The sequence below is a fragment of the Anomaloglossus baeobatrachus genome, chromosome 12 (assembly GCF_048569485.1).
Source record: "Anomaloglossus baeobatrachus isolate aAnoBae1 chromosome 12, aAnoBae1.hap1, whole genome shotgun sequence".
NCBI classification, from domain to species: Eukaryota; Metazoa; Chordata; class Amphibia; order Anura; family Aromobatidae; genus Anomaloglossus; species Anomaloglossus baeobatrachus.
In genome coordinates this window covers 43,046,043-43,065,240 of record NC_134364.1, presented here as the reverse complement: position 1 = coordinate 43,065,240, position 19,198 = coordinate 43,046,043, and the positions used below count along the sequence as shown (strand labels likewise).

The following is a 19,198-nucleotide window of genomic DNA, read 5'->3' as shown; positions in this document are numbered from 1 at the left end:
TAACCCGATGTGTACCCTAGCTACGTATACAGGGAGCCAGTGTTGGCAACCTGTAAGCGGTGTACGCTGGTTACCAGAGTAAATATCGGGTAACCAAGCAAAGCGCTTTGCTTAGTTACCCTGGTTACCAAGCGCAGCATCGTTACACAAGTTGCTGGTGGCTGGTCGCTAGTGAGATCTGCCTGATTGACAGCTCACCAGCAACCATGTAGCGAAGCACCAACGATCCCTGCCAGGTCGGGTGCGTGGCTACGTGTGACGGGACTCTAAGGCTGTGTACATCCGATCCATTCATAATCTATGGGACTTTGAATATAATCGAATATAGCAATCGGTCTTGGTGACTTAACTTTTAATAATTGTAATAACTTCTTATTAGTAATCCACAAGATCGGTAATAACTTGTAGTTCGGTAGGGGTCTGACCACTTATTATCCCGAGAATATGGCTCTAAAATGCTCTGTTGCAGTCGAGGAATGGCTACACATGCGCACCACTACTCACTCCATATATTATTTATGAGACTATCCAAGGTAAATAAGTACAAAGCTCTGCTTTACCTAATGGTCCCATATAGAATCAGTAGAGCATTGCCCATGATTCGGAGCTCCATATCTAGAGATTGTCGGGGATCCTAGAGATCAGATTGCACTGATCTACCAGTTGCGATATTCCCGTCCACAGGATATGCCATAAATATATAGTAGATGTGGGTCCCAACAATTCGATCTGTATCTGTCTTGACAATAGGTCTCTGAACATTGACACTGCCAGTGGGGAGGTGGCCAGAATTTCCAATCATTTATATGGCAGACCCAACCACCTCTCCAATTAAATTGCACGCAACCTAGATGTAGACATAGTTCTGGAAATAGTTGCAAGTCTCATTTGTGGAACCAGCATCTATTACAGATTTAGGACGTATCCCATAGATAACTCATAAATGTTTAAGATGGGAAAAACCTGAAGGCCTCTCTAGCACATCAGATGACATCAGTGTTATACACGGCACATGGTAACTGGGAGCCCAATGTAAATGGGTAGGGGGTCATGGATGCGCACCACCACTTAACCAATGTGTATGGGTAAAGGACATTCAGGGGGAAAAGGTAAAAAATTCTGATATCACTAATGAAATAAATACTCATTTTAGCACAGCAAGGGAAATATGCCGAGAGAATGTTCACTTGACATTCCTTGTGTATTTATGGAATTTGTCCAAAGTTCAAGCACATGGTAAAGTCATGAGCCCCAATCAAAGTGCCTATTGTTTTACAGTGGCAAACTTAATATTGTATATTACAAGGGGATAATGCACACTGAGCAGATTACAAGGTTGATTGTAAAGTATTAAAAGTGGCTTAGGTGGAGTCCTCTAGAAACCTTTACTTCCCAAGATCAACTCTCCACTCCGTGCCAAAAAATGGCCAACTTGTTTCTGCTTGGAGATATGCTGTCCTGGTTTGGTTCACTTGAGGCCATCCACAGAATGGTGCACTTTTCCCGTTTGATATGTATTAACCCAACTGATTACTATGCAATACAAACTTTATTAGTAGTATTATTTAAATATTATTATCCAGCATTATTATCAAGGCTTCAACATCTCATGATTCTATTAACCAAACCTCATAAAGCCAACTGGTCTCCCAAGGTCAAGAAATTTTCCATTCCTAAACCACCACCTTCTACTGGAAGGCAGTATGTTTACGATCATCTCTATATAAGCCAGGGGTCCCCAACCTGTAGCTCGGGAGCAACTTGTGGCTCGCATGTGGTTCGCAGCTGTTGTCCAGCTTATTACATTGACACCAGATCTAGCATAGAGCTATGAAGAGCATGTCTCCAGATGGTAGAGTAGCCTCATGCAGAAGATTAGATTTGAATGGGGGTAGTGTGGGAACCCCTTGGTATACTGCCTTGGTGTGATTTCTGTGGAAGCTTTGGCTGTCGTCATACCGGTAATAGGGGCTTTGGGTGTCACTACTGTTAGGATGGTGGAAGTTGGATGTGGCTCACGACCTTCTCTCAGAGCTGAATGTTGCTCTCAAAATCAGAAAGCATGGGGACCACTGATATAAACAGTTTTTCTGTATTGTATTTTATGAAAATTAAGAACCTAAAGGGGGCTTTACACGCTACGATATCGTTAATGATTTATCATTGGGGTCACGTCTATCCGGCGTCATTAATGATATTGCAGCGTGTGACACTTTTGTGCGACCTAAAACGATCGCAAAAGCGGCCAAAACAGTTTGCCGTGGAGAGGTCGTCCAAAACCAAAAAATCGTTCTCTTCTAATTAACGATGTTGTTCCTCGTTCCTGCGGCAGCACACATCGCTGTGTGTGACACCGCAGGAGCGAGGAACATCTCCTTACCTGCCTCCACCGCCAATGCGGAAGGAAGGAGGTGGGCGGGATGTTACGTCCCGCTCATCTCCGCCCCTCCGCTTCTATTGGACGCCTCCAGTGTGATGTCGCTGTGACGCCGCACAACCTGCCCCCTTAGAAAGGACGCGGATCACCGGCCAGAGTGACGTTGCAGGACAGGTAAGTCCGTGTGACGGGGGTGCGCGATTTTGTGACCGACGGGCAGTGATATGCCTGTGTTGCACAAACGATGGGGGAGGGTATGCACACTAGCGATATCGGTACCGATATCGCAGCATGTAAAGCCCGCTTAAGAGTCATGGAAGTGGTACCATTCTCCCAAAGGATTACACTTGGTCTCCAAGCACACCCTTTGTGACTTGTTTGAAGCCCCACAGTCTGGGATATGTCATTGTAAGGCCACTTTGGTAGCATTCGGCACATGCACAATGGAGCACGATATACCACCTTTGGCTTCTTCGTTACATACTCTGATGCCAATTACGCAGGATTACGAAAACATGGTTCTTTCATCAACAAAAGCTCCAGTCCTTTCCGTGGTTTATGCCAGGTATTATGAATGGAAGTTCAGGATGAGGCAATATTGCACACTGCTTGTGGACCGGTGTATTGTTTTTGGATTTAATCGGCCATATTTTTTTCTTATTCTGGAAAAATGAATCAAGTTCAAACCAAAATATAAATTAGGCTGAATGCACCTTACCAACATTATACATTGGGAGCTTGTCCTCTTGTTTACTGTAAAGTAACCATGGGCCCCCTGTTCACTAGATGGTGGGTGCGGAGATAGTGAGTTCCTAGCCTAAATTATATCATCCGAAACAGCCTCGTGGAAGTCGAGTGGATGACTTTGGAGTAGGCTTGGTAAACCTGTCTGCCAAGCACAATTATCCCAATATGGAAAATCTAGATTTATGCATGTCTGTCCGAGTCTTGTTGTAATGCAGTAATGGAAGATGAGTAAAAAGGAGAAAGGGGAGTAAACGGTGCGTCAGAGAAGAAATGTGTAAGCCATGGTTTATTAAGGGGTAAGTAGATTACACAGTTCATTGTTTTTTGCATGGAGTCTTGATCAGCTCCATTCACTCATGGGATAGGTGAGACACGATGCCTCCTGAGGTATTTGTTCACTAGCACGAGAATATACCATCATCCAGTGGCTATCCGCCTTAGGGCACGATGACATGTTGCTCTGGTGCATGGGGCCTAAAAGCCATGCCTACCTTGTCAACCTGCAGGGGCAAATAAGTGCAGAAGTTTGCCATAACACTAGTTTAGCCAATTTTTCGAACAACAGCGAACTCTACCGGCTCTCCAATGAGTACTTGTTTGTATGTGTGTAGGTAATTTATTTCTAGAGATCAAAGAAATGGCAGTCCTAAATCGGACTCAGAATGAGGCTCCAGAGGTCAATGACTGTCAGCGGTATGTATGGAATTTCTCACAAGCGTGACCGGCAGTGACCTATTGAGCCTCGTTTTGAGAACATTCTCAGAACGATGCTCCATAGGAATCAATGAAAGTTGTGGGACATTACACTTTGGATTACGTCAGAACTTCCAGGATTTATTTTCAAGTAATAAAATGATGAACGAGGGCATGTGGGGAAGTCTTTATTCAATTAAACTTTTTTCCCCCTGTATTTCTTTTTTTAACTTTGTACTTGCCGAGTTAGACACTTATACATTACTAACCCCTGGGCTTGATGCCAGCTTAAAATTCAAAGCTGACATCAACCCTAAAGTATTACCTCGATTGCCACTGCACCAGGGCAATCAGGAAGAGCCTGGCAAAGTGCTTGAATTGGTGCATCTAATAAATGCACCACTTCTGGGGGCAACTGCGGGCTGCTATTTTTTAGGCTGGGAAGGGCCTGATAACCGTGGACCTTCCCAGCCTGATAATACCAGCCCCCAGCTGTCCTCTTTACCTTCCTTGGCTGGTTATCAAAAATATTATTTTTTAATTTTTTTTATAGAATTTATTTAAATAATTAAAAAGAAACTCCATCGGAGCCCCTCTATTTTTGATAACCAGCCAAGGTAGAGCTCACTGTTGAGGGTTGCAGCCCACAGGTATCGGTTTTATCCGCGCTAATTATCAAAAATAGGAGGGACCCCAGGTAATTATTTTTTTTATTCCTTATCCACATGTTTACAGGGCAATGGCAACCATTTTGCTTCCTTCTCCAGCCCACTAGCCCTTACTATGACCATTTATAGCCATCGTACGCCACAGAAGTTTAGGTCTCCGTTGACTTATGTAGGGTCTGTATTCCAGTCCTGAACCAAACGTTTAACTAAAGTCCGGGCGAGTCCAAACTTACACAAGTCTGCTCATTACTATACATCACTTGTGGTGGTTATGCTCAGTAAGAAGTTGACCTCGGTGACCAGGTTCTTCTGCCATGGTTCTTTGATCAATGGGGGTAGGGCAGTGACGCCAACCATTCCAGCAAAGATGGACAACTTCTCTCTCTGGACACCGCTTCTGCCTACATCTACTTCTATTAGTAGGGACCAATGCGGTACCAGGCGCTGCATGCTACTTGTTAGGTGGGTTGGACCCAATTTTTTAAAACAGGAGTGTGATAAATATGAATTACACTTGACCAAACTAATAAAATAATTCTACATAGGAGTATATTGGATTGCTAGGAATGAAGATCACAAAGTCACCCAACAGGTTCTCAAAGATTGCCTACGATGAGGGTTTGGCACTTGACACCGGTAACATTTGATAGGGCATTCCCCCAACCGGTGCACCTAGTTTACATGCTTGCTGCTTAAAGTAAGGTTTGACACATCGGTATTTGCTGCTCCGTAATATATGTGAGGGCTGTGTCCTCACAATGGCTTAAAGCAAACATGACAACAGCTGCTGGAAACCTTCTTGTTTTCTTGACGTAATAATTTCTAATGATTTCTAAACTTGGATCAAGTGTTCGGTGTTTTGAATATTTGGAGTGTCACGGTAATTTGCAACTTTTCCAATGAGTAGGATTTAGTGGTACAAAAGTGAATTATATGCTGATGTTCATGGTAGGCATAGATTTGCTTTTTGGCTTTTAACACAGTCTAATACGGTATGTGCTAGATTCCTGAAGAATTATGCACCTCTTCCTCTTCTATTTTGTGTATCATGTACACAAAATAGAAAGGGGAGAGGTGCATAATTCTTCAAGAATCTAGCACATCTTAAGGCCACTTTACACGCAACGATATCGCTAACGAGATGTCGTCGTGGTCACGGAATTCGTGACGCACATCCGGCCTCTTTAGCGACGTCATTACGTGTGAAACGCAGGAACGACCGTTAACAATCAAAAATACTCACCATATCGTTGATCGCTGACACGTCGTTCTAATCTCAAATATCGTTGCTGTTGCAGGACGCTGGTTGTTCGTCGTTCCTGCGGCAGCACACATCGCTGTGTGTGACACCGCAGGAACGAGGAACAACATCGTACCTGCGGCCACCGCCAATAAGGAAGAAAGGAGGTGGGCGGGATGTTATTGCCGCTTATCTCTGCCCCTCCACTTCTATTGGGCGGCCGCTTAGTGACACCACACGAACCGCCCCCTTAGAATGGAGGTGGTTCGCCGGCCATAGCGACTTCGCTAGTCAGGTAAGTACGTGTGACGGGTGTTAGCGATGTTGTGCGCCACGGGCAGCGATTTGCCCGTGACGCACAACCGACGGGGGCGGGTGCTTTCACCAGCGACATCACTAGTGATGTTGCTGTGTGTAAAGTGGCCTTTAGTCTCTATTAAAGCCAAAAAGCAAATGGGAGCAGCCTGCTTTACAGTATCCTCATAGACTATAGAAAGCAGTGGTCTGGTGATGTTCATTGACTTGTATATAAACATATGTGTGTGATCACTGTGAAGATAAAATGTCCAGTAGTAATGAGAAATGATCTCTACAGACCAGAGTTATGTTATTATGAGGATCGGAGGTTGGTGTGAAAACTGCAAGACTTAAAGAACCTTTCATTCAATTTTTCATGCTTGACTGGGTAAGGGTGCTTTCACACATCCGGATTTTTGCTCTGCGGCACAATACGGCGTTCTGCAGAAAAACCGCAACCGGCTTTTGTAACGCCGGTTGCGGTTTTTTTTTGCATAGACTTACATTAGTGCCGTATTGTGCCGCAGGGGCTTGCGTTCAGTCCGGTTTTGGCCGCATGCGGCAGATTTAGCCGATGCGGCGGCCGGATCGAACGTCCCCTGCAACGTTTTTTGCTCCGGCAAAAAACACCGCATCGCGCCGCATCCGGCCGCTGCGGCGCATTTTTCAATGCATACCTATGGAGGCCGGATGCGGCGCGATGCGGAAAAAAACGCATCCGGTCGCCGCATGCGTTTTTTTCCACTGCGCATGCTCAGTAGCATGCCGCAACCGGAAAAAAACGGACGGGCCGCATGTAAAAACTTATGCAAAGGATGTGGTGTTTTCGCCGCATCCGTTGTATAGTTTTCACAGCCGGATTGAGCCGCAGGGCTCAAACCGGATGTGTGAAAGTAGCTGTCATTCCATCTCACAAACTGGGAAACATGCTCTAAGCTTTAGTCGGGGGGGCTTTTTTTTTCCTGTGAGTATTGCTGCCTGTTGATTGGACAGCTGGGAAATCTGCTCTAAGCTATAGTGGGGGCGTGTTCTTTTTTTCCTGTGAGTATTGCCTGCTTTTTGATTGGACAGCATCATACAGGGAGAAGAAGTACACGCCCCCAGTGAAAGCTGTCTGATAACACCCACTTAAAATTACAATCGTTAACTCATTAGGTGTCAGATATTGTGATTGCTATTATTTCTTCAGCCTATGATGCAGACTTTTTTTTTTAAAAATGAGTTTTATTCCACTCGGCAGCCGCCACAGCATCGTGTGTTACAGATCAACATGAATTATTTAGGGACAGGTCCTCTTTAATATAGATAATGAAACTAAAAATGTAAATAAAACCACAACAAAAGAAAGTTTTAACATGAAAATTCAATATGAACCGATCCTTGTCTGATGACACATTCCTTTATAAGCTCGGTATGTTTAATACCCCCGTTGGTAGCCTTTTAAGAGGCTCTCATAGACTGCTGATGGATCTTGAAGATAATTAAATGGTAGCTTTCGCTTGATTGCCTATTCAACTGTTATCCATGAGAAAGGGAAATGTACAGGGTCCTCCAAAGGTGAGAGAAGTGGGAAAAGTAGCAATTAGTACAACTGCACCTAATCAGTCATTACTTTTGTGTTTTTTTTCCAGATCGATTTGGAGCCTGATGGCAAAGTGTACGTTTCAATAACGCTCATTGGCACCTTCACAGAAGGTAGGGTATTTTTATTTTATTGTCTTACTATGGGTTTTCGTGATGCGATTCTAATGGCTTTGATACTAAACAAATCCGTAAGAAGATTCTATTGTTTTTTTTTGTTTTTTTTTTTACTGTTTGCATTTTGTCCTAAAGAGTATAATTGCCAGCAAATAGTAGAAGCCGCTGTTTTATGGTCTGTACTGGTATTCTCACACTGTTTTTCAGGGCGTAGAGGTAAAATTAAAAACTTTTAGAGCCCTTTGAAGTATATGGGAATTCTTTAAAGGGGTTGTTAAGATTAGAAAACCTATTATCATATGCCCTTTTAGTGAATATTAAGTTAAAGAGGAGGTCAAAATGGCCCAGTTTTTGGATTTATTTTGTTCCCTGTTTCTCCCATGAGTAGTGTTTTGTTTGAACCATATGGCAGATTTAAAAAAAACACAAACGATGTGCATTTTAATTTAGTGCTAATTTTTATGGTCTTTACAAGGTGGTATAGATCAGAGGATCCTCTGGGGCGTGTATCAGAGGATCCTCTGGGGCGTGTCTAGAGCCTGATGTGCATAATTACTCTGTGGGCAACGCCCCCTTAGTAAAGATCATAAAAATTAGTAAATAAAAAGACTAATATCTCTCAAACTATATGATGCATTTTAAAGGAATTGGAATACTCAACGGAGCAGTGAGAATAAATTAAGAATGAAAAGTGGATACTCTTGATCTGGTGACAGATCCTCTTTAAAGGGAATCTGTCACCAGGTTTTTGCTGCCGCATCTGAGAGCACCATAATGTAGAGACAGAAACCCTGATTCCAGCGATGTGTCACTTACTGAGCTGTTTGTTGTTATTTTGATAAAATCAATGCTTTCTCTGCTGCAGATCTAGCAGTTATACAGAGCTCATGAATATGCTGGACTACCTGCAGCACTCCAAGTAGTCCTGTAATGATAATCTACTGCAGTGATTTTTTCAAAACTACACAAAACAGCCCAGTAAGTGACAGCATGCAAACCGCAGGAAAGAAGTGACATGTTACTTCTTAGATCGCGCGCTTCGGGCAGCAGCCGAAGCGCTGCGCTCTAATACGCCACGTGCGCACGGCTCCTGCATAATCTTCATAGATTGTGCTGGGGACGCAGGACGCATGCAGTTACGCTGCGGTGCAGATCGCAGCGTAACTGCATGCAATACGCACAGGTGGGCACACAGCCTAACATGTACTTTTTAAAAAGAAAATTGGCAATGTTTTTTTTCTTTCATATCAAGGTCTTTATTAAGAAAAAAAAAGTTTTCTTGCAATTTTCACACTGGCCACAGAGGCTGGTTGAGTCATACTTTCGAAGAGTTTTCAACAGTCTCATTATCATTAGAGGCAGCATTAAAATTACAGATAACACTGCAATACACAGCACAGGATTCACCAATCACAAAGGGCAGTTCAACAGCTGACAGCCTCCCCGTCTTTTCACAGTGGCCCTTGCACATGCTCATTAGATGCTTCGACACGAAAAGTTTGTTGCTGCTAATGTGTGTGTGTATTTCTTGAAACAGAAAGTTGGAGTTTAAAAAAAAAAAAGGTGTCCAGTGTGCCAATTACCATAATTGTAATTAATTTTAAATATTAATTGCAGATCATGATAAGAAAAAAATAAAGAAAAAATAAAGCCGAAAATATAAAAAATACTATTAAAACAAAAACCTGATTTAAGAAATAGATGATATTCTTATTCCACATTCTGACAAAAATGAATTTTCAAACGCTGACATGGGTGACACGTTATGTAAAGTCAGTTTTAGTGTTTCCAAATCAATGTGCAACCGTGTGCGCCTCATTTACGGTGTAACGTTGGTGTGTGAGAGCTTTTATCACCGTGCAATAAATATGCAGTAAAGTGTGACCCCCCCCCCCAAACTTCCTGTGTTATACACTGACCACATAGTCACAACTCTGTGCAGATTTACTGCTCCGTCACCAGCCACTTTCCTGTGAGACCTATTTGGTTATAGATATACAGGCGGCCACATAGAATAGAGGGTGGTACGCGCCCACAATCAGGGTTTCTCATGTTTTTGACGCTGTGTGTTTTCCTTGCATCAAAATTGCAGCGTTTTTTCAGACCAAGCAAAATAGATGAGATTTCTACAAAGATCATGCCCACTGTGTTCTTTTTTTTTTTTACGCTGCGTAAACTGACCAGCGGAGCATTATTCCTAGTCGCAGCATATCAATTTTTTTCTTGCAGGTACGCAGAGTCTTCTGTGCGTATTTTCCCCATAGACTTGCATTAGATACAAAAATGCCGCAGGCATAAGATGCTCACGCGTGTTTGGTGCGTTTTGCGCAGCGGAAACACATAAAAATGCTTGTAATCCTCTCCTAATGACAATGTCAATACTAGGAAGTTTAACCCTAGAACGCGCAAGCAATTCAATCTACCATAGAAAACAAATGACCTAGCAGGCCTGCGAGGCCCCAGGTATGCGTTCTAGGGTTAAAAAAAACTAAAGGATCAGAGACAAAAACACAGAAACACAATAAAAACCCAGTGTCAAAAACATGATAAAGATGTAGCATGAAAAACCCAATAAAAATGCAGCGTCAAAACACCGGATGAAAATGCAGCATCAAAAACGTGATAAAAACAGTATCAAAAACATGGTACAACCCAGCGTCAAAAAGTTGATGAAAATGCAACCTCAAAAAGTGATAAAAACGCAGCGTCAAAAAGTGATAAAAATTCAGCTTCAAAACATTATAAAAACGCAGTGTCAACACAATAAAAACAGCGTCAACAACATGAAAACGCAGCATCAAAAACGTGATATAAAACAGCGTCAAAAAGTGATAAAAATGTAGCGTCAGAAAGGGATAAAAACATAGCGTCAAAAAGTGATAAAAACATAGCGTCAAAAAGAGATCTAAAAATGCAGCGTCAAAAAACGCGATAAAAAAGCAGCGCCAAAAACGTGATAAAAACGCAGCCTCCAAAAGCGATACAAATGCAGCGTCAAAAACGCGATAAAAAAGCAGTATCAAAACTGTGTTAAAAATACAGCGTCAAAAAGTGATAAAAATCCAGCGTCAAAAACATGATGAAAAAGCAGCATCAAAAACATGATGAAAAAGCAGCATCAAAAACATGATGAAAATGCAGCATCAAAAACATGATGAAAATGCAGAGTCAAAAACATGATAAAAACGTGATAAAAATGCAGTGTCAAAAAGAGATGTAAAAACGCAATGTCAAAAAGTGGTAAAAAAGCAGCTTCAAAAACATGATGAAAATGCGTCATTAAAAGCATGATGAAAACGCAGTATCAAAAACATGCTAAAAATGAAGCTTCAAAAACATGCTAAAAATGAAGCTTCAAAAACATGATGAAAATGCAGCATCAAAAACATCATGAAAAAGCAGTGTCAAAAAGTGATAAAAATGCAGCGTCAAAACAATAAAAACGCAGCAGCAGAAACGATAAAAACGCAGTGTCAAAAACACAATAAAAACAGCATCAAAAAGCGATAAACATACAGCGTCAAAAACATGATAAAAACAGTATAAAAAACATGATTAAAACGCAGCATCAAAAATACGATAAAAACGCAGCATTAAAACCCAGTGTTAATAATGATAACATCCCAGCGTAAAAAACATGATGAAAACGCAGCATTAAAATGCAAGTAAACTAAGGTGCGGAGATTATACAGAAATTCTGCAGTGTGAGAACCTCAACGGTTCCCGATTGTGGGAGCATAGCCTTAGATAGCATGGGATTACGTGGACCATAACGCTGCAGCTCATACTGTATCATGTCCACTGCTAATCTGACTGATCCTATAAGCTTACTGTGCCTTGAAAAGGTATTCCTACCCAATGAACGTTTCTACATTTTTTCATGTTACAGCCACAAATTGTACGGTGACATCACTACATAATATCTCTGTACTTTGACGATGTTTATTATCGTTGTACTGTGACATAATTTTACTTATTATCCCTGTTCTGTGACATTGGTGTCACTGTTGACAGACAACCCTCTGGCACTGCGTTTAGCTGCACAAACTACGCCTTGATTTTCCATCCTTTCCTCTGTGGTGTGAATAGAGTGTTGTGTGTCTTACCTGTTAGGGTTTACGCTTTCCCTTTAGGACCCTGCAGAGATCTTTTCCTTTCAGCTGCTAATCATTATCCCTCACCCTCCTGTGTCTTTACATACCTGCATATGTCCTTGGTATGTTGCTGGTGATAGAGTTAAGTTTCTATACAGTCCTGATTGCAAGCAGTCACCCTGTAATCATCTGGAGATACCTTGTATGTTGCTGTTCCTCTCCCTAAGTCATCATGGAGATGACTTAGGGGTACTTCTCACATAGCGAGATTGCTGCTGAGTCACGCTTTTTGTGACGCAGCAGTGACGTCATTAGCGATCTCGCTGTGTGTGACACTGAGCAGTGATCTGGCCCCTGCTGTGAAATCGCTGCTCGATGCACACAGCTCTGGTTCGTTTTTTTATTGTTGCTCTCCCTCTGTGAAGCACGCATCGCTGTGTGTGACAGCGAGAGAGCAACAATCTGAATGTGCAGGGAGCCGGCATCTGGCAGCTGCGGTAAGCTGTAACCACGATAAATATCGGGTAACCAAGAAGCCCTTTCCTTGGTTACCCGATATTTACCTTCGTTACCAGCGTCCGCCGCTCTCGCTGCCAGTGCCGGCTCCCTGCTCCCTGCACGTGTAGCCGGAAGTACACATCTGGTAAAATGAACCCGATGTGTACTCTGTCTAGAGTGCAGGGAGCCAGCGCTAAGCGGTGTGCGCTGGTAACCAAGGTAAACATCGGGTAACAAGCGCCTGGTTACCCGATGTTTACCGTGGTTACCAGTGTCTGCAGCTTCCAGACGCCGGCTCCCTGCAAGTGCAGTGTCACTTCCACGTCGCTGCTGGCTGGCGGCTGGTCACTGGTCGCTGGTGAGATCTGCCTGTTTGACAGCTCACCAGCGACCATGTAACGACGCAGCAGCGATCCTGACCAGGTCAGATTGCTGGTGTGATCGCTGCTGCGTCGCTAAAGTGTGACGGTACCCTTAGTTTGTTTTCCTTGTGTGTTCTTCAAGACTAAAGGTACCATCACACATAACGAGATCGCTAGCGAGATCGCAGATGAGTCACGGTTTCTGTGACGCAGTAGCGATCCCGTTAGCGATCTCGTTATGTGTGACACCTACCAGCGATCAGGCCCCTGCTGTGAGATCGCTAATCGTTGCAGAATGGTCCAGGACATTTTCTTCAAAGGCGACGTCCTGCTGGGCAGGACACATCGCTGTGTGTGACGCTGTGTGACAGGGTCCCAGTGACTGCTGAGATCGTTATACAGGTCGCTACTGCGATCTGTATTGTTCCTGCATCGCTGGTAAGATCTGACTGTGTGACATCTCACCTGCGACCTCCCAGCGACTTACCTGCGATCCCCATCAGGTCGCATCGTTTTCGGGATTGCTGGTAAGTCGTTGTGTGTGACTGGGCCTTTAGTGAAGTTGACTAACGCTCATCCCCTCCATTCATTACCTAGGACCAGTTAGGGTCAGGTATCCTGCTCGGCACATAGGTGTGGAACCTATCTAGGGACGTCGGGGGAGCCAGGGTCCAGCAGAAGGTTTTATCAGGGGTCACCATCTTCCCCTCCAGTAGACACAGGGTTTCCCTCTTCCCTCCACTCCCTTTTCGTCATTCCCCCTACCTAGCGTGACAGTATGTGTATCATTCCTGTACTGTGACATCGCTGTGTTTCCTGACCCTGTACTTTGATTCATGCACTCATTATATACATAACCCTGGTTTTCTGACAACTGTAGAAATTGTTCTCGTATTCTGACATCATTTTGCGCTTTTTCAGGGGCCTAAGTATATGATGTGCAGAGGATGCGGATGCCTTCTGACGTGGTCAATAATCTGCCACATAACAGGATACCAATGCTATAACCTACCATCATTCAATTAGATCTCAAGTTGAGCAGGAGCCCGGTTACAAATCTTGTATTTAGGCTTCAAAACAGCAGATTACAGCGGCTAGTCACCATCTTCAGTCATAAGCTAGTCTAATTCTACTATGAACAGGGCTTAGTTATTTTGTTTTATTTCTATCCTCTTTTAACCTCTGGTCTTATTGATTGACTGCAGCGGTGATGTCACGTTTGTACTGCCTGTAACCGGCTGCAGCTTTGTCAGTGTTATGTCACCACTGCAGCAGATTAACAAAGACCCGAGCATCGGCGGAGAGGCAGCGCTGGACCCTGGGAGGGTGACAAAAAGCTGTTTGTTGCTTTATACAGTGCGAAGCCTATGGAGTAATAGCAAAGTACAACCCATTTAATAAAGGTTAATGTGACCCGCCACCCCAACCATTAGGTAGAACTATACATTTCTGATGTAAAGTCACCGTGCCTGGTGTCCTTATTTATGCGGTGGCTGCTTCCGATTCCCTACTTTGTGGCCCATTTTCAGGGCAGTGGCATTGGAACCATTGTGGAATGTCTAAATCCTGCCCCCTGCCCATTATTTCCCATAAATTTGACAAGGGTTCAGGTACCAGTAGTCATGACTGAGCACTACCATGTCCGGGTGCTCTGTACTCATAACTAGTGACGAGCGGGCACTACCATGCTCAGTTCTCACAACTAGTGATGAGCGGGCACTACCATGCTCAGTTCTCATAACTAGTGATGAGCGGGCACTACCATGCTCGGGTGCTCTGTACTCATAACTAGTGACGAGCGGGCATTACCATGCTCAGTTCTCATAACTAGTGATGAGCGGGCACTACCATGCTCGGGTGCTCAGTACTCATAACTAGTGATGAGCGGGCACTACCATGCTCAGGTGCTCAGTACTGGTAACTAGTGATGAGCGGTCACTACCATGCTCGGGTGCTCAGTACTGGTAACTAGTGATGAGCGGGCACTACCATGCTCAGGTGCTCAGTACTCGTAACTAGTGATGAGCGGGCACTACCATGCTCAGGTGCTCAGTACTGGTAACTAGTGATCAGCGAGCACTACCATGCTCGGGTGCTCTGTACTCGTAACTAGTGATGAGCGGGCACTACCATGCTCAGGTGCTCAGTTCTCACAACTAGTGATGAGCGGGCACTACCATGCTCAGGTGCTCAGTACTGGTAACTAGTGATGAGCGGGCACTACCATGTTCAGGGGCTCTGTACTCGTAACTAGTGATGAGCGGGCACTACCATGCTCAGGTGCTCTGTCCTCGTAACTAGTGGTGAGCGGGCACTACCATGCTCAGGTGCTCAGTACTCGTAACTAGTGATGAGCGGGCACTACCATGCTTGGGTGCTCAGTACTTGTAACTAGTGATGAGCGGGCACTACCCTGCTCGCGTGCATAGTACTCGTAATGAGCAGTTGGATTCTCGAATGGGCGCAACTCGAGTATAATGCAAGTCAATAGGGAACTAGAGCATGTTACCAGAAGATTGCCTGGAAAAATCCTCAAGTTACCCATTGACTTCCATTATACTTGGAAAAGTCTAAATCTTGTCCCTCCCTGCCCATTATTTGCCAGGGTTGAATATGTCACACGTAGTGAAGAAGGAGCACTACCATGCTCGGGTGCTGGGCACTCATTACGAGCAGTTGGATGCTTGAATGGCGTGATTCAAGTACCCGAGTATAATGGAAGTCAATAGGGAATGTGAGCATTTTACCCCCTCCAATATACTTGGATACTCAAGTCGTACCCATCCGAGCGCCCAACTGCTCCTTAAGAGTGCCAAGCACCAGAGCATGGTAGTGCTCACTCATCACTAGTCACCAGTTATTGGTGACCATGTATTGTCATATTTCGTGTGGGGGGAGGGGGGTTTGAGCTTCACCTTGGGTTTCTAAAAACGTATATTGGTGCATTTTTATAATGTTCAAACCTAAATGATAAAAGTTAGACTCTACATCAGTGGTGGGCACTTAGGTGTCGTTTTGCCCTCTCGGTAAGTGGAGACTGTATACGTGCCACCTCACTTACGGTCCTTACCTGGCACCTCGATAACTTGTTATATTGACTTCCATCTCCTTATCATTCCTAGGGACAATGCGGGACGGGCGGCTGCTTAGGCATTTTACAAGGAAACGGCAGAGAGCAATGAGGAGAAGGGTGCACCAAGTGAACGGGCACAAGTTTATGGCCACTTATCTACGTCAACCAACATACTGCTCACACTGCAAAGATTTTATTTGGTAAGTGCGCCGGAAATTCGGGATGACCCAATATATCGTATGTGTATTATTGCGAGTGTGGTGTACACTTTTTTTTGCCATTTGAATGGCGCATACACTCTAGTAGGTAATGGCTATATATTACAGTATGGTAGTGTCCCCTCATCACTAATCTTTATTAAAAAAAAAACAAAACAAAAACCCCTGTTTTGTTTCTACAGCTTCCATGCAGATCTATGTGTCTCCATGGTAACAGACTACAAACAAACTCTGTGTAGTCGGATCCTGTAGTCTCTCTTTTCCATTTATCCTCCAGTTTTTGCTGAATGTAAGTTGGAAATGTGTGGAGTGGCCATAGAGACACATAATTGTGCACATGTGAATATTGGCAGTACATCTCTCTGAATATTTTCTAAAAATGATGTTGTGGTCTCTTTCTTATAACATTATACCTTTATTATATTACAGGGGAGTGTTTGGCAAGCAGGGGTACCAGTGTCAAGGTAATGTAATTTCTTGCACATTTCCCTTTAATATCACTTTGCCCTTGATAGGAATGGATAGAACAAATGTAATAAACCATGATTGCTATATTTCTAATATTTACATCCTCGCTTAGCCCTCGTCAGTGGCACTTGCAGATTGCAGGGGGGCTGTGGTGCATGTCTCTAGTATAAAAAGTGCTTTGTGCACTCCTAAATCCACACATGCATTATTTTTTGAGGGATTGATTTTAGACCTCGGTAACTCTTAAGGCTAGGTTCACATTTCCGTTGTTTTGCATCAGTCACAATCTGCCGCTCTGATAAACAACGCAATCCGTTTGGCGGATTCCGTTGTTTCCCATAGACTTATATGAGCAGCGGATTGTGACTGATGCTCTTGCATTGCATCCTCCGCTCGACTGATCAGTCGTGGAACTACTGACCGGGCAGCAGGGACGCAGAGAGTAACGTTTTTTGAGCAGCGGAATCCTTTTAATTTCGCTGCGCATGCTCTCTCTCGGCGGCCGAACGATCAGCTGATCGCCCGGCAGCCGCCTTCTGTGAGCGATCAGCCGATCACCCGGCGGCCGGCTGCTGTGAGCGATCTGCCGATCACCCGGCGGCCGGCTGCTGTGAGCGATCAGCCGATCACCCGGCGGCCGGCTGTTGTGAGCGATCAGCCGATCACCCGGCGGCCGGCTGCTGTGAGCGATCAGCCGATCACCCGGCGGCCGGCTGCTGTGAGCGATCAGCCGATCACCCGGCGGCCGGCTGCTGTGAGCGATCAGCCGATCACCCGGCGGCCGGCTGCTGTGAGCGATCAGCCGATCACCCGGCGGCCGGCTGCTGTGAGCGATCAGCCGATCACCCGGCGGCCGGCTGCTGTGAGCGATCAGCCGATCACCCGGCGGCCGGCTGCTGTGAGCGATCAGCCGATCACCCGGCGGCCGGCTGCTGTGAGCGATCAGCCGATCACCCGGCGGCCGGCTGCTGTGAGCGATCAGCCGATCACCCGCCGGCGGCTGCTTTGAGCGATCAGCTGATCACCCAGCGGCCGGCTAAAGAGAGCGATTGCTCTCATTAGCCAGCTGCTGGAAGATCATCTGTTCGCTCTCAAAAGCCGGCGGCCGGCTATTGTGAACGATCAGCCGATTGTTCTCTTTCACGTTTTACAGTGGAGTCCGACAATGAATTCTTATTCTTGTCATTCGTTGTACAATGCATCAGTCACAAACGTCAAGCAACGCATGTGACTGATGGAAAACAACGGAAATGTGAACCTAGCCTTACATGCAAGCGTTGTTGAGCAAGGCAAAGGACTGAAAGGTTGGATGGTTCAAGAGTGTGCCACGCTGTAGGCCACAAGAAGGGTGCAATGAAGCGCCCTTATTTGCATATTAAATAAAAGTATATTATTCTGCCAATATAACATTGAAATGTATATGGCGGAATGATTTTCCTATATAGAAATGTTTAAGGTGTTTAATTTGCACTATGGGGAGGGGTTGCAAACTCTCTTTAAGCCCCCCACTGGACCAAAGATGCTGCTCACTTGCCTGGGGGAGTGAACTAGACCGGTCGCCAAGTCTTCACTACTGCCAACGAAGGTGGCAGCAGATACACACCCTCGTAAAACAGCTGGCAGAGGGCACCCCTAGGGGGTCTGCGATACCCCAGTAGCTGGTGGAACAGTACAGTCTCTGGTGGAAGTGGCCGCAGCAGCAGGCAGAGTAGTGGATCAGAGATGGATGGATACGGCAGCAGAAACCGGTTTAGAAACTTGCAGCAGCTTGTATTGTGGCAGACAGCCGGAGTAGGTGGTCGTAGTGGCAGCAGTAGATAAGGAAAACACTGCAACAGAGGTACAAATCAGCAGCAGAAAGAAACACAATATCAGCAGCAGCACTGAGGACCTGAGAACTAGCAACGTAACTAACTGGTTGCCCAGGCACCTCCCTTATTGGGAAGGTGCCTTAAATACCTGAAACCTCTCAGCTGACCAGAGAGGCACTTCCGGATTGGGGAGCGCTGGCCTTTTAAGAAAGGGGGAAGGGCCACGCGCGCATCCTTTGGTCAGAACCAAGAAGCCTGTGAGGTGTACAGCAGCTCTAGGAGACAGCAGCATGGGACGGGGAAGCTACTGCAGGATGGCCGAGCAGGTGAAGGGGGGCAGGACAGCGTGAGGACATCGGTATGGGTGTTACAACCGCTACAAGACTCCTTTTGGCAGTGACTTGTCTTTGGAAAACAGTGTACCGGTTGTAAAAGAAAATCCAACTGTTGGACGGAAGGTCGGGAGTCTCCATACAGATTAGACTGTTGGCTGAACCCATTGACCTCTGCAGGTTTCACCAACTATATTCTAAGATGTCAGGGGGTCTTTAAAAAGTTTCCTCTACGATTCTTTACACCGTAGCTTCTTATCAGCAAGATATGCTATAAAGTCCTTATAGATGAGGGTCCCACCACTTATCTGAAGAACTGTAATGCTGTCTCGTACCTCCAGAAATGAACTGTTGGCTCTGAAGGCCCTTTTTCTCTATTCATTTCTTCAAGAATGACAAAAATATAGAAATATAGACATGCCACGACTGTCCGAGATGGATAGTTCTGTAACAGCGATCCATATAATGTTTACCCTGGTGACATAATACCATTGATAGGAAAGTGTAAAATGAATCCTCCGAGTAATGAGTATACGCAGTCAGGATAGTCTTGTTGTGCTGCTTTGGTGGCACGGATCACTCCACGGTCATTTCCTTGTTTGCAGTTTTTTTTGTGTATGCT

The 19,198-nt window shown here is 44.9% G+C and overlaps 1 protein-coding gene across 1 annotated transcript in view; it reads left to right on the top strand.

The window, feature by feature from the left end:
• PRKCH (protein kinase C eta) overlaps positions 1-19,198 on the top strand; it is a 195,626-nt gene that overhangs the window by 85,672 nt on the left and 90,756 nt on the right. Inside the window, exons 2-4 of the mRNA XM_075330723.1 lie at positions 7,654-7,717; positions 15,797-15,947; positions 16,395-16,429. Coding sequence (XP_075186838.1) covers positions 7,654-7,717; positions 15,797-15,947; positions 16,395-16,429 — 250 coding nt within the window. The remainder of the gene's footprint in view (positions 1-7,653; positions 7,718-15,796; positions 15,948-16,394; positions 16,430-19,198) is intronic.